The sequence below is a fragment of the Marmota marmota genome, unplaced genomic scaffold, assembly GCF_001458135.2.
Source record: "Marmota marmota marmota unplaced genomic scaffold, marMar, whole genome shotgun sequence".
In the NCBI taxonomy this organism is placed as follows: domain Eukaryota; kingdom Metazoa; phylum Chordata; class Mammalia; order Rodentia; family Sciuridae; genus Marmota; species Marmota marmota.
The window spans coordinates 24,689,568-24,712,681 of NW_026000026.1; the positions used below are offsets into that span (position 1 = coordinate 24,689,568).

General features: G+C 43.2%; 1 protein-coding gene across 1 annotated transcript in view; it reads right to left on the minus strand.

Moving 5' to 3' along the window:
* The window catches only part of Efcab8 (EF-hand calcium binding domain 8), a 65,278-nt gene that overhangs the window by 9,571 nt on the left and 32,593 nt on the right, over nt 1-23,114 (minus strand). Inside the window, 9 exon segments of the mRNA XM_015505555.2 lie at nt 5,722-5,890; nt 11,456-11,614; nt 12,111-12,332; nt 14,799-14,936; nt 16,069-16,281; nt 17,096-17,300; nt 20,439-20,509; nt 21,289-21,516; nt 22,589-22,699. Coding sequence (XP_015361041.2) covers nt 5,722-5,890; nt 11,456-11,614; nt 12,111-12,332; nt 14,799-14,936; nt 16,069-16,281; nt 17,096-17,300; nt 20,439-20,509; nt 21,289-21,516; nt 22,589-22,699 — 1,516 coding nt within the window.

Sequence of the window (23,114 nt, forward strand, 5' to 3'; positions counted from 1 at the left end):
AAAATAAGTAAATAAATACAACAAAATAGGCACACTTAAATACAAGGATAGACTGAAAGTTTCTTTTTAAATGTTAAAAAAGGGCTGGGGTTCTGGCTCAGTGGTAGAGCACCTGCCTAGCACGTGTGAGGCCCTGGGTTCGATCCTCAGCACCACATAAAAATAAACAAAGTTATGTCCATCTACAACTAATAAAATATTAAAAAATAAATAGATAAATGATAAAATATGTAGTGACGTTAAAGGTGGTGGGACCTTTAACAGATGAGATCTCATGAAAGGTGGTTATGATACTGGGAGCATTACCCTCAGAAGGAATTCATGCTGGTTTCCTGGGTGAATTAGTTCTCTGAAAGTGGTCTTATAAAAAGAGAGCTGGCCTCTCCCAGGTCTCTGGCTTCCTGCCTCACAATGCAATCTCTCTCTCATCTGCACTCCCACCATGATGACATCCACCATGTTGTGAAATAGCCAAGGAGTGCTCACCAGAGTGAAGAGATGAATTTTCAACCTCTAATATGGTGAGCTAAGTAAATCTTCTTTCCTTATAAAATCTCTACTTTTGGATATTTTGTTATAGCCATTGAAAATGTGCCCCTTTGAGGGCACACTCCCCAGTGACTAGAAGACCTCCCACTAAGCTCCACCTCTTAAAATTTCCATCACCTCCCAATAGAACCTTTGACCCAAGGGCTTTTCAGGGACATTCCAGATCCAAACTATAGCAAAGACTCAAATAAATACAATGAGAAATGAGAGTGAAGACATTATTAACTAATGCCAGAGAAATATAAAGGATCACAAGAGATTACTATGGGACTAGGAGTACAGCTTAGTGGTCAAGTGTTGGCCTAGCATGCATGAGGTTCTGGATTCAATCCTCAGCACGAGAGAGAGAGAGAGAGAGAGAAAGAGAGAGAGAGAGAGAGAGAGAGAGAGAGAGAGAGAGAGAGATAGATTACTATGCATAATTATATACCAACAAATTAAGTAACCTAGGAAAAAAATGGATAAATTCCTAGAAGCAATCAATCTATCAGACTGAATGATAAAAAATAAAACAAAACAAAACAAAAACCCAGAAAATCAGAACAGACCTAGAACTAGTTTGAATCAATAATCAAAAACCTCCCAACAAGCCAGGTGTGGTGGCACACACCTATAATCCCAGCAACAAGGGAGACTAAGGCAAGAGGATTGCAAGTTCAAGGCCAGCCTCAAAATAAAAATGGCTGAAGATATAGCTCAGTGGCAAAGGGCCCCTGGGTTCAATCCCCCATGCCAAAAAATAAAGAAAAAATTAAATTAAAAAAACTCCCAACCAAAAAAGAAAAAGCCTAGAGCCAGATGAAGTCATTGAAGAATTCTACCATTCAAAGAAGAAATAATATCACTCCTTCTCAAACTCTTCTAAAAAATTGAAGAGGAGGAAATACTTCTAAACTCAACTTCTGAGGCCACAATAACCTGGCCAATAACTGTAGCAAAGGCATTGTGAGAAAAGAAAACTACAGGCCAACAGTCCTGATAAATAGAGATGCAAAAATCCTCAACAAAATACTAGCAAACGGAATTCAACAGCATATGAAAAGGATAACACAACATGACCAAATAGGATTCACCCATGGATGCAAATATGATTCAACATACAAAAAAAAAAAAAAAATCAATCAACACAACATACCACATTAATAGAACAAAAGATGGAAAACAAATGATCATTTCAGTTGGGGCAGAAAGCACATTCGAAAAAACTCAACATTCTTTCGTGATAAAAACTTTGAGCAAACTGGAAACAGAAGGAAATTGCCTCAAATAATAAAGGAAGGCACACAGATAACATCATATTCCATTGTGAAAAACTGAAAGCTTTTCCTCTAAGGTCAGGAATAGGCAAGGATACTTATTTCCATCACTTCTATTCAGTGTAGGACTAGAAATCCTAGCTTGAGTAATTAGGCAAGAAAAAGAAATAATGACATCCAAATAAGAAAGAAAGTATTTCTGTTTGCAGGTAACATGAAGTTGTATGTAGAAAACCATCAAAAAAATTTTAAACTGTGATAACTAATAAATGAATTCAGAAAATTTATAAGATATGAAAATCAATGTACACAAAACAGTTGGGTTTCTACCCAAGAACAATGAGCAAGCTACTCAGGATGATAAGATAGGAGGATTGCAAGTTTTAGTCCAGCCTAGCAACTTAGTGAGATCCTGTCTCAAAATAAAAATAAAAAGGAAAAAAATAAGAAATTTAAAAATAAAAATTAAAGATAAATAAAAACTAAAAGGAAAAAAATAAAAATAAATAAAAAGGACTGGAAATGTGACTCAGTGGTGGCATGCCTGTGGGTTCAATCCCCAGTACCAAAAATTAAAAATAACAATGAGCAATACAAATAGGAAATTAAGAAAATAATCCCATTTAAAAATGCATCAAGCCAGACACAGTAGTGGCAGGGCTTTAATCCCAGCAACTCAGGAGACTAAAACAGGAGAATCACAAGTTGAAGAAGAGCCTTACCAACTTAGAGAGACCCAATCTCAAAATAAAATTTTTAAAAAAGGGCTGGGACTTTGGTTCAGTTGTAGAACACTCCTGAGTTTAATCCCTAGCCACTGCAAAAATAAATTAATTAATTAAAAATGTATCAAAGAGTAGAATATTTAGGAGTAAACTTAAACAAGGAGGCAAAAGACATTATATCCTGCAATCTATAAAACATTACTGAAAGAAATTAAAGACAACATAAATAAATGGGAAAACATCGGGTGTTCATCATTTGGTAGTCTTAAAATTGTTAAAATGTCCCTACAAAGTAACCTACAGATTCAGTGCATTCCCTATCAAAATCTCAATGCCATTTTTTTTTCAGAAATAGGGAAAACATTCCTAAATTCATATAAAAGTACAGAGGAACCCTCAATAGCCAAAATATTTGGAGTAAAAGAGAAAACCTGGCTGGGAGGAGAAAGTGGAGCAGGTAAGCCTAAAACCTCACATTTCCTAATTTCAAAACATATTACAAAGCTTAAGTAATCGAATAGTATGATACTGGCATAAAGACAAGCACATAAACCAAACAGCATAAATAAACCCACCCATATGCCAAAAGCACAGACAGCAAAAGCAAAAAACAGACAAGTGGGAAATAAAAAGTTTCTGTATAGCAAACGAAATAATCAAATGATCTTTGACAAGAGTGACAAGACTATTAAAAAGGGGAGAGACAGTTTCTTAAACAAATGATGTGCGAAACTGAGTATCTACACACAAAAGAAGGAAATTGGACCTTCATCTCAAAATATACTGAAGACTTAAAAATAAAACCTGGAACTATAAAACTCCTAGAAGAAAACATAGGGAAAAGCTTCCTAAAAGTAGTTTTGGCAATGGTTTCCTGGAGATGACACCAAAAAGCAAAAACAGACAAATGAGACTACATCAAACCAAAAAGCTTCAAAGAGCAAAGGAAATAAATATGAGGGTGAAAAGGCAAACTGTGGAATGGGAGGAAATGTTTTGTGAATATAAACCATGTATCTCACCAGGGGTTAGTATCCAATATATATATATCTCCTACAAGCTAAAAGCAAAACAATAAAAATAGATGATTTTTAAATGGGCAAAGGACTTCAGCACACATTTTCCCAAAGGGAAGACATAAAAAGGGGCTAAAAGGTTCATTAAAAGATGCTCAATATTCCTAATCATCAGGGAAGTATAAACCCACACCATAAAGAGGTATCACTTGCACCTGTTAAAATGGTTGTTATCAGAAAAACAGATAATAAAAAGTGTTGGAGAAGATTCAGAGAAATCAAAACCTTTATGGGAATGTACAATTGTATAGTTACTATGCAAAACAGTAGGACAGTTCCTCAAAATATTAAAAATAGAACTACCATCATTATCTAGCAATCCCCTTCTTGTTATTTATCCAAAATAAATACTAAGGACTTAAAAATAAAACCAATTAAAACAGGATTACAAAGATTGTGCACCAGGTTTCAATGCAGCATTATTCACCACAGCCAAGAGATGGAGGCAACCTAGGTGTCTGCTGGTGAGTGAATGAACCCAGAGAGCAGGATATAGACACACAATGGACTATTTTCCAGCCCTACAATGGGAGGAAATCTGTGATACCTACAACACTGATGAACCTTGAGAATACTGTGCTAAGTGAAATAAGCCGTGTACAGAATGACAAATACTGCACAATTCCACTCACATGAGACATCAAAGTAATGAAATCACACAAAACACAAGCAGAATTGCAAATGCCAGGGGCTGAGGAGAGCAGTGGGGAGTGGCCATGTATGGGTATAGTTTCAATCATACAAGATGAAAAGGTTCTAGAGATAACAGAGTATGTATGTTAACAATACTGTATACTTAGAATTTTGTTAAGAGAGTGTATTTTATGTCCTTTGGGTTATGCTACAATACAAAAAAGATGCAAAACATCAGCCAGAAGTGATGAGACAGATAAAATGATCTACCTTTGAAATGAATAACTTCTGATCATCAAAACTTATGACCAAGAATGAGAAGCAGGCCACAAAATGGAAGGAGAATCTATAAAATATGTAATTGTCAAATGACTCATATGCAGAAAACATAAGTAACTCCCATACATTCAAAAGACAATTCTACAGAAAAATGGGAAAAATTCTGAACAAGCATTTAACAAATGAATATAACCACCAAGTGACCAATATATAGACACTTAACCTCAGTAGTCACCAGGGAAAATCAAATAAAACCACAATGAGATGCCATTACATAACTCATCAAAGTGGCTAAAATGCAAAGCACTGACAATACCAAGTGTTGTCAAAATTATGGGGCAATGAAAATTCTCAAACGCAGCCGGTGAAAGAAGGCAAATTGATAACTACTTTGAAAAATCATTTGGCAACATCAATTGGGACTGAATACTATGCTTTCTGTAATTTGGGAATCTCATTTCTGGATGCATAGCCAAACAAAATGCCTACATTTGTTTACCAAAGAATACATATAAGAATGTTCATAGCTGCATTATTTTTAGTTACTCAAAATAGCTAGAAACAACCCCAATGCCCAACAACAACAAAGACAAGTAAATTATGGTGTCCAGTTCAATAAGAATGAATGAACTACCACACCACACAAATGGATGACTCTCACAAACGAAATGTTGAGAGAAAGGAGAACATATTACATGATTCTGTTTCTACCAAATTCAAAAACAGACACACTTAATATATGGATTTAGACATCAGGGTGATGCTAATTCTGAAGAGGAGTTGTTAGTGATGGTCCCAGAGGGAAATGTGAGGGGAGACCTTGGAGTGCTAGTTTCTGGAAATTCACCAAGATGAATCCTTTAGGTTTGTGGTTCTTCTTTAAGTATAACATAACAATTAAGTTCACTTTTTAAAAAAAGAAAAGAACATACTTTATCATATATATGACTTTCAAAAATATACAAAGGGAAATAAGGTGGGTGGGTGAGTGAATGAGTGGATGGATGGCTGACGGCTGAATGGACAGAGTACTGAATGGGCGACCAGACAGATGCGCATCCTGTAATCCTATTTGAGCAAAGGCAGTGGCTGTGGTCTGAGACCTCCCTACCCACAGGGTACACGTTCATGCCAGCTTATGTTCTATCAGGGACAGGGACAAGAATGAACATGGGTATGGGTATGCTTTGGTAGGCCCCATACCAATGGCATCACCGGAGAGTTTCCAAGCCTTGACGTCCCGGTCCTGGCCAGCGCTGATGACCAATTGGAAGGTGTCTATGTACAGGATGTCCACAATGCTTTCCAAATGGCCTCTCCAGGTATTTAGGAGCTTGGGGGGAACCAGGGAAATGATCTGACCAGCCACAACCTATAGGGAACAGGAAATGACTTACTCCAAGGCTGTCACACAAATTCATCTGCAGGCATTCAGGACTGCAGACAGCAGAGCCCAGTGGAAGGGCCCTGGATCTTGAGCATTCTTCTTCTGGACACATTCCACATACCTCACTGGTGACCTTTGGTATTTCCCAGAACTTCTCTGGCCCTGTCTCCTTTGGTAAAATCATAAAAATCATTTTCAAATGTCTACATTATTTATCACCTATACAGATTACCCCTTTTGAACCTCACCACCTTACAGGACATATAAGATTCTCCGCGTCTTACAGAGGAGATAAGTAAGAGTTAGAGATGTTGCCAGGACAAGAGTCCAGGTATTCTAAAGTTCTTCAGTTGAACATTGGGAGAAGATATATATCCAAAATATCTAGGGGTGAGTAAGTAATATATAACATCATACCACAGATAACACAACTCTACTTAACTGGAAAATGGATGAAAATTAACAGGCCCATTTTTAAATTAACAAGATTAAAAAGGGGCATTTATTCTGCTATAGTCAAGTATATAGTTAGGTCAGAATAATGTAAACTATAAACAGAACAATGAAAGAAAACTGAGAACTCAAAAAAACCAACCTGAATATACATAAAACTTTGGTATGAGTGGCAATAGAAGCCAGGTATGGTGACGCACACCTGTAATCTCAGTGGCTCAGGAGGCTGAGACAGGAGGATCACGAGTTCAAAACCAGCCTCAGCAACTTATCGAGGCTATAAGCAACTTAGTGAGAACCTGTCTCAAAAATAAAAAAATAAAAAGGGATGGGGATGTGAATCAGTGGTTAAGCATCCTTGGTTCAATCCCTGGTACAAAAAAAAATAGTAGTAATAAAAAGCATTATTCAATAAACATTACTGGGATACCTGATGAAATATTAAGAGAAAACCAAATCATTATCTCTTTTTTTTTTTTTTTTTATGGTGCTGGGGATTGAACCCAGGGCTTTGTGCATGTCAGGCAAGCACTCCACCAACTTCGGGTAATCTGTATATCCCCCAGCCCCCAAATCATTATCTTATATCTTAAAATAAATACTTAAATGATTGAAGATTATTCTTTTTTAAAAAAAACATCTTTATTTTATTTTTATGTGGTGCTGAGGATCGAACCCAGCGTCTCACTCATGGTAGACGAGCTCTCTACCTCTAAGCCATGACCCCAGCCCCTTGAAGATTATTTTTAAAGAATCAACAAACTTTTAAAAGAAATAATAATTGAAGGTTCAGTAGTAGAGTGCTTGCCTAACACATATGAGGCCCTGTGTTAATTCCCAGTATAGGGGAGAAAAAAGAATAAACATTTACCTTTTCTCTGAATAAGAAAGTGATAGGCAATCAAAAATTTGCCTGTATCTAATCAATGCTTATTATTATCTGTAGCCAAGCTACTCAGTATGAAGTAGGACCTCATTATTGTTTTGCATGCATTTCCTTGATAGCTCACAATATTCAGTCTTATTTCATACACTCACAGGCCATTTGCATATCTTCTCTGAAGAAATGTCTGTTTAGCTCTTTTGCCCATATTTTGATTGGGTTATTTATATTTAATTAAGTTCTTCATATATTCTAGTACTAGTCCCTTCTCAAATATATAATTTCCACTGACCTATGTTTTTACTTATGCCAGCACTACACTGTCAGGATTACTGTGGCTTTGGATTAAGTTTTGATCATTTAAGTATTTATTTTAAGATATAAGATAATGATTTGGTTTTCTCTTAATATTTCATCAGGTATCCCAGTACTTTTTAATGAATCATGCTGTTTTTTTCTTTTCCTTTCTTTCTTTTATTTTTTTTAAGACTTTAAGATTTATTGTTGTTATCATGCTATGTGTTTTGGTTTTGGTTCTGGGGAGTTTAGGGGAGGGGGTGTTTTTGTTTTTGACTATTCTAGATCCTTCGCATTTCCACATGAATTTTTGTGTCTAAAAAAAAAAAAAAAAAAACCAGCTGAGATTTTTACTTAAACTATAATGAATCATTTTGGAAAGCATGCTATACTAATAGTGTTAAATCTTCTACTACATGAACATGGGATGTGTTTCCATTTATTTAGGCTTTCTTTAATTTCTTTTAATAACGTTTTGCAGTTTTCAGAGCACAGATTTTGCACTTCTTTTGCTAATTAGTTCCTATTTTAATTTTTTTAATGCCATTTGCAAGGGATACATTTTTTCCTTCATTTCAATTTTTAAATGCTCATTGTTAGTTTATCAAAATATCTTGATGTTGTATATTGATCTTATATATTCCATTCCATTGAATTAATTTATGAGCTGTAATAGAATTTTAGTAGATTTTTTAGGATTTTCTATTTACAAAATCATGTCATCTACATATAAAGATAGTTTTAGTACTTCCATTACAATATAGAAGCCTTTTATTCTACTTTCTTTCCCAAATGACCTTCCAGTAAAATGCTAAATAGAAGTGGCAAGACTGGACTTTCTTATCTTATTCCTGATATTAGGGGAAAGTATTTGGTATTTCAACATTAAGTTAGCTGTGAATTTTCATAGATGGTCTTTACAAGGTTGAGGAAGTTCCTTTCTTAGTTTATGGAGTGTTTAAATCAGGAAAAGTTGGTCAATTTGGTCAAATGCTCTTTCATCATCTATTGAGATGAGCTTTTGTATTCTCTCAGTCAATATATTGTATCACATTGATTTTAGATACTGAACCAACTTTGCCTCCCTGGGATAACTCTCATTTGGTCATGGTATATGAATCTTTCATATGTTGCTGGCTTCAATTTGCTAGAATTTTGTTTAAGATTTTTGCATGTATATTCATAAGAAATACTGGTTGGTAGTTTTGTTTTCTTGTGATACCTTTTCTGGCTTTGGTATCATATAAAACTCTTTTGGAAGAATTTGTGGAGAACTGGCATTAATTCTTTTAATAGTTGGTAGGATTCACTGAAAACATTTGAACCTTGACTTTTCTTGGTGGGAAGTTTTATTCTTGTTATATTCAGATTGATTCTTCAGATTTTCTATTTCTTCTTTAGTCAGTTTTAGTTAAAGTTTTTCTAAGTTTTGTCCATTTTTTTATAATAAAATTTTTAAACTGCCCTGAAGTCCAATAATAGGTAACAAGTTAAATGATATGATTCTTTTATACAATTAATATTTATAATTCTATAAAGTAAAATATATCACTTAATCATTAGATCTGACTTTCAAGAATATGTTATATGGCTAACATATGCAGATTTATAACTGTGACACCACATTAACAAAATGATCATCTGATAGATGCAGAAAAATCATTTGAAAAAGCTCAACACCTTATCATAATAAAAACTCTCAAGAAATTAGGAACAGGGGTTGAGATTGTGGTTCAGTGGCAGAGCGCTTACCCAGCATGTGTGAAACACTGGGTTCAATTCTCAGCACTTCATATAAATAAATAAAATAAATGTCCATTGACAACTAAAATATATTTTTTTTAAATTAGGTATAGAGGGGATGTACCTCAACACAATAGAAGCCACCTCTGACAAACCCATAGCTAACCTCATACTCAACATAAAAATTTGAAAGCTTTTCCTCTAAGATCAAAGATAAAACAAGAATGCCCACTCCCACCACTTGTTTTTTTTTTAATATTTATTTTTTGGTAATAGGTGGACACAATATCTTTATTTTATATTTATGAGGTACTGAGGATCAAACCCAGCACCTCAAACATGCTAGGCAAGTACTCTACCACAGAACAACAAAAATAAACTCTTAGTGCTAATAAATGAATTCAGTAAAGTTGCAAGATACAAAATCAACAGACAAAATCAGTAGTGTTTCTAAACACTAATAATGAAATATCTGAAAAGGAAAGCAATAAAACAACCCTCTTTACAATTGCAACAACAATAACAAAAATACTTAGGGGTAAATTTATCCATAGAAAACTTATACACTAAAAATTATATAACAGATTAAAGAAATTGAAGGGGAAAAAAACATAAATGAAAAGATAGCCTGGGTTCATGGGTTGGAATAATTAATCAAGAACAATATGCACAAGTGGACAGGCCACAATGAAATCCACTATTCTGTATAATTAATAGATACCAATACAAACTAAATTTAAAAAGAATGATTGTTAAAATGTCCATACTACCCAAGGCAACCTACAGATCCAGGGAAATTCTTATCAAAATTTCAATGTCATTGAACAGAAAAAACAATCCTTACATTTCATAGAACCACAAGAGACCCTGAATAGCCAATGTCATCTTGAGCAAAAAAAACAAAGCTTGGGGCTGGGGCTGTAGCTCAGTAGCAGAGCACTTGCTGAGCATGTGTGAGGCACTGGGTTCGATCCTCAGCACCACATAAAAATAAACAAATAAAATAAAGGCATCCTGTCCATCCACAATTATAAAAAAAGTTTAAAAAAGAACAAAGCTGGAGGCATCACACTTCCTGGCTTCAAAATATATTGTAAAGCTCCCATCATCAAAATAGCATGGCACTGGAACAGAACAGACAGCCTACAGGTACATTTCCAGTTATGGACAAATGATTTTTGACCAAGATGGCAAGAACACACAATGGGGGAGGACAGTCTCATCAATAAATAGTGCTAGGAAAACTGGATATCTACATACAGAAAAATGAAACTGGATCCTTATCTCACACTGTATACAAATATTGACTCAAGATGGGTTAAAAACTTAAACATAAGATCTGAAACTGTAAAGTTACTAGAAGAAAACCTAGGGCGAACACTGGTCTGGGCAATGACTTGTTAGATATGGCCCCAAACATAGGGAACCAAAGCAAAATAAACAAGTGGGACTACAGCACACTGACAACCTGTACGACAAAGGAAACGATCAACAAGGGGAGAAGAAACCCAGAAGAGTGTGTGTGTGTGTGTGTGTGTGTGTGGTTGGCGGGGGGGGAATAATTGTAAACCACACATCTCATAAAGGGTTAATATTCAAAATATATAAGGAACCCAAGCAACTCAACAGCAACAACCCAATTTAAAAATAAACAAAGGACTTAAGGAAGAATGAAATTATGGCATTTACATTTAAATGGAGGAACCTAGAGACTGTCAAGATAAGTGAAATAAGCCAATTCCAAAAAACCAAAGTCCAATCTTCTCTCTGACGTGTGGATGCTGACTCACAAGAGGTTGGAGGGCAGGGGTTGCAGGTTCACCTGATTGGAAGAGGGAGGAGCAAGGGGAGTAGAGCAGGTTGGGAACAGGAAAGACTGTAGAATGAACCAGACATAACATTCCTATGGTCATATAGGAACATGACCAGTGCAACTGCATACCATGTACGACCACAGTAGCTACAGGAATGGGAAGTTACACTCCATGGATGTAGAATATGTCAAAATACACTCTACTTACTGTTTAACTAAAAAGAACAAATAAAAAATTTTAAGAAAAGAATTAACATCCAAAAAATAATAATTTTCCACATAAGTAGAGTCATAATCTCAGTAAGTGAACCGGCTCCTTATGGGGACATTCTTCTGACTGACCCTCCAGTAACCTTCCTACCTCCGTCTCCTTCAAGGGAATGTAGTGTGGGATGTTCATTTGGAACCGTTTAGGAATTAAGATCCGGAACTTGTTCTCTGTTTCAATGGGGATCTTGCTCCCACTGGTATGCAGTGGCTGCTGGTGGATAAGTATGCAGTAATCCTTAATGTCCCAGATCTAGGCACAAAGTGTGGGTTATTGACTTAGCAGCCCTTGACCCAATCCTGCTCTGTGGACTCTTCCCAAACTACTCTTTAGGAGCAGTTCTTCTAGCTTTCAGACTATAACCATGGCCTTAGGGTCTTCTCAGCCACACCCCTTGATTAGCCAGCACAGGCTGTGTGACTGGCTCAAGGATGAGACACGCCTGCCCCATAAAGCACAAAATCAGCTCCTGAGACAGCTGATCACCTGAGACACCTGGCTGGGGATGGAGATGTAAGATAACAGTGGAGCAGAAGAATCACAGAGAAAGGCTTCTTGAAAGGGCCTTTTGGTGGCCATTTTGGTGCCCAGGCCAGAGCAGGAAGGGACTCCTAAGTAATCCACCCCCAGTGTTTTACAAATGAATCCAGTACCCAGAGGAAGCAGGGGTTAGATAAGGACCTTGGAGCAAAGGGGTGGACAGCATTTGACTGATGCCAGTCCCCCAATCTCAACAGTCTTTCCTCACCTTGATGTGTCCTTTACAATCCCCTGTGATGAGGATCCAGTCATTTTCATCAGTGGCCATGGCACCCACAACCACATCCCCATTATCCTTAAGGTCCACAGGGAACTTGCCCAGCAGGCCTCCATTCCCATGGATGGACCAAGCGTAGATGTGGCCGTCGATGCAGCTGCTCAGCATGGCAGCTGTGTGTGGCTGGCGAGGCCTGGTCTGCAGGAAGATGATCTGCGGGAGAAGTAGGCCTGGCTCGGCACAGCCGCAAGCCAGCATTTACTCTGGCTGCTGTCACACATTCCTCTGGGACCTGGGCAAGTCACCATACCAACCTGGTCCCCAATTTCCTAGATGTCCCTTTCTACTCAGCTGGTGATGCGAAACATCACACTAGACTATGAGCTACTTGAGGGCAGGGATTTGAGTGTGGTTTTTGTTATGGCTTTGTCCTCAGTAGCTACAGTGATAATAGCACAATAACTACAATGACACATAGTACAAGATCAATAAATGTTTGTTGAAAACAAAATACACAATTTCATTCCCTAGTACTTCCCTGTTCCTTCCCCTTGGTTTGATTTGTCATAAGGCTCCAACAGAAATTTTCAAGACCTAGTAACTCAAAGTGATTTGAGGAAGGAGCTCATTCCCACTCACATAAACCTACAGCAAAATACCCATGTTTTCTAGCCAACTGCTGAGAGAGTATTATAACCAAATTCTTGCTCAAGTCTTGCTTTGCTCATCCCTTTGATAATCCCCCCTCTGCTCACTTGAGCCTTACATGTCACTCCTGAGGCCCACATGGGGCCATGTAAGAAGCCACTCCGCACAGTGAGCATGAAGAGAGCTTCTTGGCTGTCTCCTGCTGGAAGCTGAGAGCACCATCATATGGCAGAACCAATCAGGCAGGGAACTGGAGGCCTTACCACTTCTGCTAAGTCATAACTTTACAGTGTGATGGCTTTTGTGTCCCCAAAACATATTGTCAAGCAACAACAACAACAAAATCTTGATTATCCCTATTGCCATTGAGTCCAAAACAAGATACTTAGCCCACTTCCTATTGGGCGTTTTAGCTTGCTCAGTCCAGTGGCCCCAGACACAGGGGACCAAAGGTCCTTGACCACTACTGAGAAGGCCAGGGCATATGCATTATCAACAGGCTCTAAGGGGCACAGTTTAGCCCCCTGCGCTGGCTGCCTTCCCAGTACCCTGTCACACTTGCTTCCAAGATGGTCAGATAGAAGCGGTGGACAGGAAGACCCCAGGCAAGACCCTTCTGCCAAGGCATCATTGCCCCACCCAACCTGAGCTCTTCTTCCACTAGAACCAAAACTGAAGCCAGAATTAGACAGGCAGACAGGCAAGAGTCAGATCCAGAGAATAGAGGGACTGGAAAAGTTAATTCCTTCAGAGGATAACCTGCCCCTGCTCCAACCTGCTGCTAAGGTAATCTGTCTCAGGGATTGTCCCTCCCTAGGGAGTTGTTAATTAGCCCCCTTCCTGCCCAGAGCACTTCAACTTGGCCCCTATAGCCCATCTGCTTCTCACCTTTTGGCCATCCCCCCACCAAGGTGTGAGCTAGCAGGAAGGACAGAGAGAAAGGAGAACAAAGGAAGCCTAGGACACATAAGAAGGCAGAACACCCTCGCTGCTTGGGATACCAGGCCACCAGCTCCGGCCCCCTTCTCCCTCCCAGGAGAAGTCTATGTTACCCCCTTTTAAATAACCCCTGCTTCGTATGCTTGCCCTCGGCGGGCTTCTCCAATGTTATGCTTCAACCATGAGGGAGCAGGACACTGGTCACCAGTGGTATCAAAACCAGGGGTGACCCAAAAGCGCTGGACCTTCTCAACCAACCACCCAACTCCCAGAGAGAAGGGACATGGCTGCTCTTGGAGTAAGAAGAAGGGCACTTAGAAGCCAGGGGTGGAGGTCAGCCTCAGAAGAGGGCGGCCTCACACAGAAACCACCAGGGTCAGTCACACAAATCCAATCAAGATTCATGACACAAATCTTTATTATATTTAGACCACCAGGCCAAGCAAAAAGCCCAAGGACTTCCCAACAGTAGCCATCCAAAGAGTTAAAAGAACTCAGGCTTTGAAGACTGTCAGGTCTCCCTCTTTATCAGGAGTGAGATATATCCGGGATCTCCTCCCTCGCCCCAATACATACTTGTTTTCTTCTTATTAACTTGCATTATTACTTTTTAAAAGTTTTTTAAAGGTATTTTTGGAAGAAAATTCATAACCTGAAGAGGGGAATGAGCTCCTCCCAGATCCCCACCCCACCACCACAGGGCCAAATCTGAAGGTATCACCTGCCCCTTGTTTCTGAGTCCTTGGTCCCTGCAGCTGGATGAAGGGACAGGCCTGCCGCACCCTAACATGAACATGCAGTGCATTTTCAGGAGGGGCATCCAGAGTCAGACAGAGAAAAGTAGAAGAAGAAGAGAAGAGAATAAAGAGCCAGCCCCACCTGCATGAGGTACCCAACACCCTCCCCTCCCCAGCCCAAGCCCCCAACTAGGAGGGACACCACCCACATCCCTGGCTCTCCCTGACCCACCCTGAGGAGCTGTTCCCAGACAGAAACCCTGACTCCAGAATGCTCCCTGGGCACTGGGGCCTTTCCTAGCCACACCCTGCGCCCCCTCCCCCTGCCCCCCGGCCCCTGGCTGAGCACAGCGACCTTTTCCACAGAGGCTCTGGACTGTTGCAGCAGCAGCTTCTTCTGAAGTTCCCCCTTTTTCCTTTGGGCCTCTTTGTACATTGACTGTTTGGTAAAGGTGTCTCTTGCCAGCCCGGATCTATCAAGGCTGAGAAGCATCTAGAAAGAAAAATAGGTCTCCCGGGTCACCATGAGAGCATTGATCAGGTGGATGATTAAAGAGCAGCCACCCGTGGCCTCCCACAGTAGGGAAAAGTCCAGTGGAGTATCTGGTGGGTCCTGAGCCTTAGGACATGCGGATGGCTAGGGAATCAACATTTTAAGTGACTAGCAGTCTTGCTCTCTGGGACAGAGACTTGAGTTTATCTTTGGAGAAGACCCTTCCTTTGTCCTGGAAGTGATCACTCTGGTTAAAAGTGAGGCTCAAGGAACCCGAGGCCCCACTGCTCTAGAAGATTTAACTGCAGGGTAACCCTGAGCCTTCAAAGATGGCCTGAGTGTCTCACAGTATATAAAGTGTATGCATTTTAGCAAAAGTACGTCCCAGCCGATCACGCTTGGGCTGGTCTACACTGCCCCATGCCTGGCAATGATCATGCACTTGGAGAAGGTGTGTTTCTCACCCAAGCCTCATCACCCAGGAGCTGGAATTAGGCCTTGATTATGGAAATGAACACAGTGGCTCCTCGAGCACCACATGAGAGATCCCTGTGCTCATCATGGGGATACTGTGGTCACTGCTACAAGCCCAAGGCCAGCCACTCCTGATGTCAAAAGAAGTAGCTCCTCCTGCTTTCTCCCTGTCCCCCCGAACAGAACAGTCATTCAACCTTGGAAGGGTCCACCCTGGGGCCAAGACAGCTCAGAGGAGGAAGGAAGTACTTGGCCTGCAACTCTGCTTCACCCCTTTGCAGGCTGTTCTGCAAGGAGGCAAGGCTTGCTGGAGCAGCCAGGGGGTCCGTGCTCACTCCTGGGCCGGGGCTAGGGGCTCAAGCTTGAGAACTGGCCCAGGATCTAATACCCAACTTCAGGTTTCCAGGGTTTTTTCCTGCAGGTCCTGACTCTCAGTCTTCAGACTCTTGAGCCTGGCCTGGCATTGCCCTGGAAGGCAGCAGGGTCTGTCCTGCCGCAGCACGGGGGATCAGATGCAGTAGGTCTAGGACAGGGAAGGACTCTGCTCTCTGGCCATCTCAAAACAAGTGGGCCAATGGTGAAGTCACCCTGAAAAGGTGCATCCAAATAAGAACACAAACACAACAAGAAAGACGCAGATGGCGGGCGCTTCTCCCACCTTGTAGGGCACAGGAATGTAGGATCTCTGGTGTCTTGGGAGCGAGGGGGAGAATGAGTGGCTCATCACAGGGGGTGCTGACACCAGATTCCGCCTCAGGTTGGCATTGGTTGTCACCCTGGAGGACTTTTGGGGCACCTTGTGTACCCACTTCTTTTGCTTCATGCAGGGTTTGTTGGAGTGCCTCTCAGCCAGGCACCCCTCAGTTAGCACCTGTGCCAGGGAGAAAACAGCCCTGAGGCTCTGCATCGTCTAGAGAGAAATCCAGGCCGGCACCACAGGGCCCTCCGGCACCCATGGTTTGCTCTTAGAAACCTTGTCCCTTTAAAGACATCAGACCAAACCTCTAACCCCATCCCTGGGCCCACCACTGACACCATGAGTGCCCACAGGCAGGACACTGCTCCTGTGAGGAACTCAGTCTTCCCATCTATAAAATGGACTGTGAGTTCCAAATATTGTCATGGTTGTGCGTAATGTTAGGGACGTCCAGAGGATAAAACAGATTCAAAACTGAAGCAAAACCAAAAATATCCTGAGCTGTTCTTGGGGAAGCACCACCCAACTTGGCAGAGCTTTCAAGCACCCCTCCCCAAAACACTTGGGAAACCCAAGGAGGAAATAACCCCTAAAGTCCCTTCCAGCGTTAGTCTGCCAAGACATGGTAACTCTGACCACACAGGTTCCCCAATTCCCTCCCCAAGCCTGCTGAGCAGTCTATGCAACACCTAATAAGGACAGGAGCAGCACCAGCTCAGGGGCGGACTGCCCAAGTTTAGATCTACCCCTTGTGGGTTGTGTGGCCTCCAGAAAGGTGTGGACCCTCTCTGAGACTCAGTTTTCTCTTCGGTCACATGAAGATAAACAGAAACTGCCATCTATCTGCGGCTCTCTGCCTCTCCAGAACAAGCTCCACCTCCCCTCTGCTTCCCAGGTGCCCCCTACCCTCCCTGTCCCCCCCCTGCTGCTGGCTGCCCTCAGCAGAGACAAGGGTGAGAGGCGAGCGTTCCCCCTGCCGCCACCATACCTTCTTGGGCTTCAAGGGCAAGGGGCTGAAGGATGCATTGAATCTCAGGACGGGTTTCATTGTGTTGACGTTCCAGAAGAGGATGTCCCCATTGTAGGAGGAGGTGCCGAGGAACTGGTGCTGGTACTTGGCCATGCTCAGGACATCCTCCGTGTGGAAGGTCTGCCAGTGGTAGCACAAGAGCACCGGCTTGGTCTTGTGGAACCTGTGCACATGGCCAGAGGCAGGAGGGCCGAGAGCTCAGCCTTTAATGCTCTTTGGGGGAAACCTTGGCCTTTAGGATTTGGGGAGCCAACTCAGAGGAAGACATTCTCTGCTGTAGGCGCTGGCTGGAAGCCCAGCCCACCAACCTCATTTCCTAAGCATCTACTACATGCTTACTGTATAACAGCTGTCTTTGGGGCTTACAGATAGTCTTAATCCACCCCTGTTCAGATACCTGGCAAAGATTAAGGCTTAAAGGGGGAAATCATGACCCTACAAAGGCCCTCTGAAAAGGAAGGGCCTGTTCCTGGTGCTCCTACCCCCTGGAATGTGTGTTCTGCCCCAAGTACCTCAGATCACACCCCACCCAGACACCTCAGCTCAGCTATCCTGACACCCCCAAGTCAAAGCCATGTTTCTACCTCCCCCATAGAAACCTCGGCTTTCTTCTTTCACAGCACTCAGAACACTTCATAAATGAAATTATTTGATTTATAATGTTCATATTCCCCCAAATCCATAAGTTAACCCATAATCCTCAATGTGAGGGAATTTGGAGGCGATTTGGTCACAAGGGCAGAGCCCTTGTGAATGGGCTTGGTGTCCTTGTGAAATGAAGGCCCAGAGAAATACACTGCCCTTTCCACCATGTAAGGTGACCGTGAGAAGATGGCCACCTGGTAATGAGAAGTGGGCTCTCCTCAGACTCCAAATGAGCCAGTGCTTTCATCTAGGACTTCCCAACCTCCCAAACTATAAGAGATACATTGCCATTCCTTGTAGCCACCCACGGTACAGTATCCAGTTACAGCTGTCTGAGACGCCAAGACAAACTGGCACCAGAAGGAGCTGCTGCTGTGAAAACACCTGAGAACGCACGCACACATGGCTTGGGAACTGAAGAATTAGAAGAATTAGGCAGGGGTGGGAAGTGTCAAGGTGTATGCTAGAAAAAGCCCTCATGACCACACCTGGTCCATTAAGAGTGACTCTGATGAGGACACAGAAAAGAGCAGCATTATAAGGGGAAAAATAAATAAATAAATAAATACACACACACACACACACACACACACACACACACATATATATATATATATTTTTTTTTTTTTTAAACTGCAGTGCTGGGAATCAAATCCAGGGCCTCACACATACTAAGCATGTGCTCTATCCTGAGCTATACCCACAGCTCTCAATCTTTTTGAATGTCTTAAGTGGGGATTGCAGATGTGGCTCAGTGACAGAACACCAGCCTAGCATATGTGAGGCCCCAGTACTAAAAAACACAAAAACCTCTAAGTGATCTTGAGCAGATCATTGGTAGAAATATGGATGATAAAGACCACTTTGATGAGGCCTCAGGAGGAAATGGGGACATGTGCCTAGAAACTGGAGGGAAAGCCCTCCTTTTTATAAAGCAGCAGAGCCTGGCTGAACTGTGCTTGCATTCTGGGGTTTGTGGTAGGTAGATCTTCTAAGAAACGCTAGAGCAGGCAGGGCCGGGGGTTTGATCCCCAGCAATCTCCCCCACCAAGGACATGAGGGAAGCCAAAATTCACAGCCTTTCCCTATTGACAGAAATAAGCAAGCTTGCTGGGATGTGTCAGAAGAGGAGATGGGAAAGGACCAGCCAGCTCAACAGAAGACAGGCAATTATTCTCCAAGACAATGGAAAAACGACCCCAAAGGTCGTTTTTCAAAGATTAGAACTGTTCCCCCACCACAGGTTCAGCAGAAGAAGGGTGGCCTCATCACATCACCCTCCACAGTCACCTCACCTCACAGGTTCCATCCTCCACTCTGGCACCATGCTCCTTGGCCACCCCATTTACAGCGTGGCCCATATACAGCAGAGCCAAGAGGGCCTGAATGTTCCCACCACCTGGATTTCAAAGGGCAAAGCCTTCCAGCAGAGTCACGGGCTCAGACTCCAGCCCCAAAGCCCCAGCCACGCAGAGAACCACTGCAGGAGCAGGCCCTAGAACAGAGCCACCAAGGCAGCAGGGCTACATAGTCATGGAGGCAGGCTGCCTGGAGACCAGAGGCCCAACCCCTACCTGAATGGCTGCCCAGTGAGTCTTGAAAGCAGGACCTCCACCCCAGTGGGCCTGGAGACGAGAATATTAAGCCAAAGAGGATTACTTAAAGTCTTAAGGTCTGAAGGAGTTTGTCCTAATGAGTTTTGGACTTGTTCATAATCTGCCACTCCTTTCTTCTCTCCTATTGCTCTGTTTCATCTACTCCATGCCGGTCCCACGGTTGTAGTTCAGAAGTACACTACAAGTTGGTATCACAGGTCACAGCTGAGGAAGTCTGGCCTCACCTTGAGTCTCATGCTGATTTAGATAATATTTAGATGGGGACTGAGCTTAGACTTTAAAGTTGATGCTGGAAAAAGTGCCACCTCATGGAACATGCCCCGTATACCCTCCCCACACACTAGTTGCATCCTTTGGGAAAGATATCAATACTGCGGGTAATAATCTAGCTCAGCCAACCAAGGAACCGATGTTGGGGGAACCCTGGGGCCAAAGAATTTATGCATGTGAAAGGACACAAATTTGGGGGAGCCAGAGGTGGAGTGCTGTAGACTGAACTTTGTCTTCTCCCCAATTCATATATTAAAATCTAATCCTTTATGTGAGGTATTAGGAGGCGGGGCCTGGGAAGGAGATGAGGTCGTGAGGGTGGAGCCCTAGGAATGGGATTAGGGCCCTTATAAGCCCCAGAGAGACCCCTCACCCTTCAACCTGGTACGGTTATATAACAAGAAGAGAGCTTTCTATGAACAAGGAGTGGGCCCCCCACCAGACAGCAACCTGCTGACACCTTGAGAAAATAAGTGTGTTGTGTATAAGCCACCCCAGTCTACACTATTCTATTATAAAAACCCAGACAGACGGAGACACCCCCCCCACACTGAATGAAATGTTCCAGAAGAAGCAAGGTACTTGCTTCTTAGGATCACCCAGAATCTGGCAGGAGGCCTAGACATATCAGCCTCAATGAGTATCGAATGAAAAGGACAGTCGGGCAGATGGAGCGTGGCCCATTACCTACCATGGAGCTAGGACTGGAGGAACCCAGAGAGCAAGAACACCCAGCTGCCCTCCCCTCATTGCGCGTGCTGGCTACTCACATGAAATTGGTGATTCTCTTACTCCACCCCGTCATGTAGTATGCTTTGTTCATATGGACAAGTCCACTAATCTGTTGAAGATGAAAGAAAATTAAAGCTCTAAAGCTCTTCAGAGAGCATGGCTCTGGACCCCAAATGTCTTCCTAAATGTGCCAGCAAGAAGTCAAAACTCTCAGTCATAAGGATTCCCTAGAGTTTTGCCAGCATGCATTTTTCAGAGTATTTTCACGTCCCATTATCTAATTTAATGGACCTAGACCATCGAACTTGACAGATTTAAAGGAAGCAGAGAGGGCAGGTACCCATGATCATTGTCTAGAGGGAGGGATGGAAACACACAAGTGACCTGGCTAAGGTCACTTACTGCTACTAAGTGACAGCATCTGGACCAGCATCCAAACCCCAGTCTTCTTGGCCAAGTATTCTTGCTGCGTTGGTTAAAGGACTGCGTTATAGGGCTCAAGTCCCATAGGGCTGGCTTTGCTCTATGTCACACCCACAGACTGTCCCTAAGACCTTCTCAAGTATTTCCAATTAAGGGTGAGTACAGTAACTCTGAATCCCATTCCCCCTTCCCAGCTAGAAATGCAATCCAAAACTCCGATATGTGAAATAAGAAGTGCTAACAAATTTAGAAAGTAAGGAGCACTTGTGGAAACTTAATAAAGACAGCCACTATTGCCTGTCTTTATTTGACGTAAGATGCCACAAGGCTCAGGCAGGTTGAGGACAGGAGTCTGCCCAGATGGTACGGCCTTTCAGGAACACATAAAACTCATGTTCCAGCGCCCGGGAGCTGCGGTTAGCTGCTTGAGGGTCCTGCCCTGGCTCCGCAACACACCAGACTGACCTCCACCTTGTCTGGGTTGGGAAAGGTCAGGAGGCATTCCCCGCTGTTGTAGTTCCACATCTTCATGGTGCCATCTCGCAAACCTGTGAGCAGACACCGCTCGGACTCGTCCAGGGCCATGGAGGTCAGCTCCACAAAATGTGTGCCAGACACGGAGAAATCCACCATCTTTGTGCCGGTGAACAGCTCCCACACGCACACGGTGCCATGCAGGCAGCCACTCACCACCTGTGGGGGAACACAGCACCAGGACAGCAGCACCTCCATGCCAGGGCCTCCAGCCTGTGCTGCCCCAGCACTCCGCGCACCCAGAGATCAGGCTCCAGGGCCCTCCTGCTGCAGGGCAAACCATGCCTCCAGTCAGTGCCAGCTCCCACGCTACAGCCTTCCTCAGCTCTTACTTTAGAAGGTAAAGTCTCCTTAACTCAGAATCTATCCAGAAAAAAGTAATCTTTGATTCAGGAAAAAAAAAAAAATGTTGGCTGAAGCATCATTATCCTGATGAAAAGAAAGAAGAAGGTAAAGAAAGGAAGAATATCCTAACTTATACTAACTGGACCCTCTGCGGAGAGTAGAGGATGGTCATGCCGCTCCAGGGCTTGCTGCTGCAACAACTGTCACCACGCAGCAGAAGCAGGTGAAGCTATTTCAGACCCGCCCTCCCACTGAACATCTAGAGAAGCCTGGAGTTACTTAAAGACAAAGCAGGAACTATTCGACAGCACTGAAGAGCCTGAGGCACGAGAAGTGAAGGAAGCTAGTGTGGGTCTTGTGCAGAAAAACACCCCCATAGCAGATGCAGCTGCCCCGGCTCGAGGGCCCAGGCTGGCAAGAGCAGGGTGGGCGAGGCCCTGGCATCCTTTTCTGTTCCCGTTTCTCATTAAGGATTCCTTGTGCCCAGCCTCTCTGGGCCCAGAGATCTCTACTCAGGCCCAGGGTGCTGCCCACTACCTGGGTCTTCCCCTGCCCGCTTCCTACAATAAATAGAGCCAAACAACAGTTTCCCTAAAAACTAGCGCCCTGGAACAAGAGCCATGCTGGAAGCCCCAAAGAGCACCCCACAGCCAGCGTTCCAGCTGACTCATGTAGAGAGGCCTCGGGCAGCCAGCCCATGGCCCAGGGGCTGAGAGTAGCTGTGTGGTACCAGTTGGTGCCGTTCAAACCTCATCTCATGGCCATCCTTCTGCAGGGCTGCTGCCTGCTCCTCAAATGCACCCCCCGGGCACATGGCGAGGTCTGGGTCCTGCCCCATGTCACCTGGCCCTCCCACCAGCCTTGGAGGTAAGTCCTGATCACTTACCTGCTTAAAGATCTTGCTGTAAAGGACATTGCACACGGCTGCACTGTGAGTTGACAGCTTTCCTGTTTTCATAGGCTGCTGGCACTCCAAATAGCCATTTAAGATCCCAATCTGCAGGTGAGGAAAGTCAGAGGGGCTCTGCCTTCAGTGAGATGGGCCCTCAGTGACTGGCCCCGGGGAGATGGCTCCCATAAATCACTCCATCAAGATGTCTAGATGGCACCCAGTGAGGCTCCTGGGCCACTCTCCCTACTCCAGGGCTTCCATTCCCAGAGCTAGGCCTCTCAAACCCTAGTGTCCCTAGAACCCCAAGGCAGAAGTCCAAGGTCCCTCTCTCCTTATCATTTCTGAGAGGCTAAATCCTCTATCAGGGTTCCCTTCTCAAGGGAGTGTCTTATTCATATATTCTCAGCTCTTGACAAAGAACTGGAGGTTAACCATGTTTGATGACTAAAAGGAACCTGGAAGATCTAACTTGACAGAGGTCAACAGCTGGTCCAGCACTCAGCAAGATATGGAGGAACCC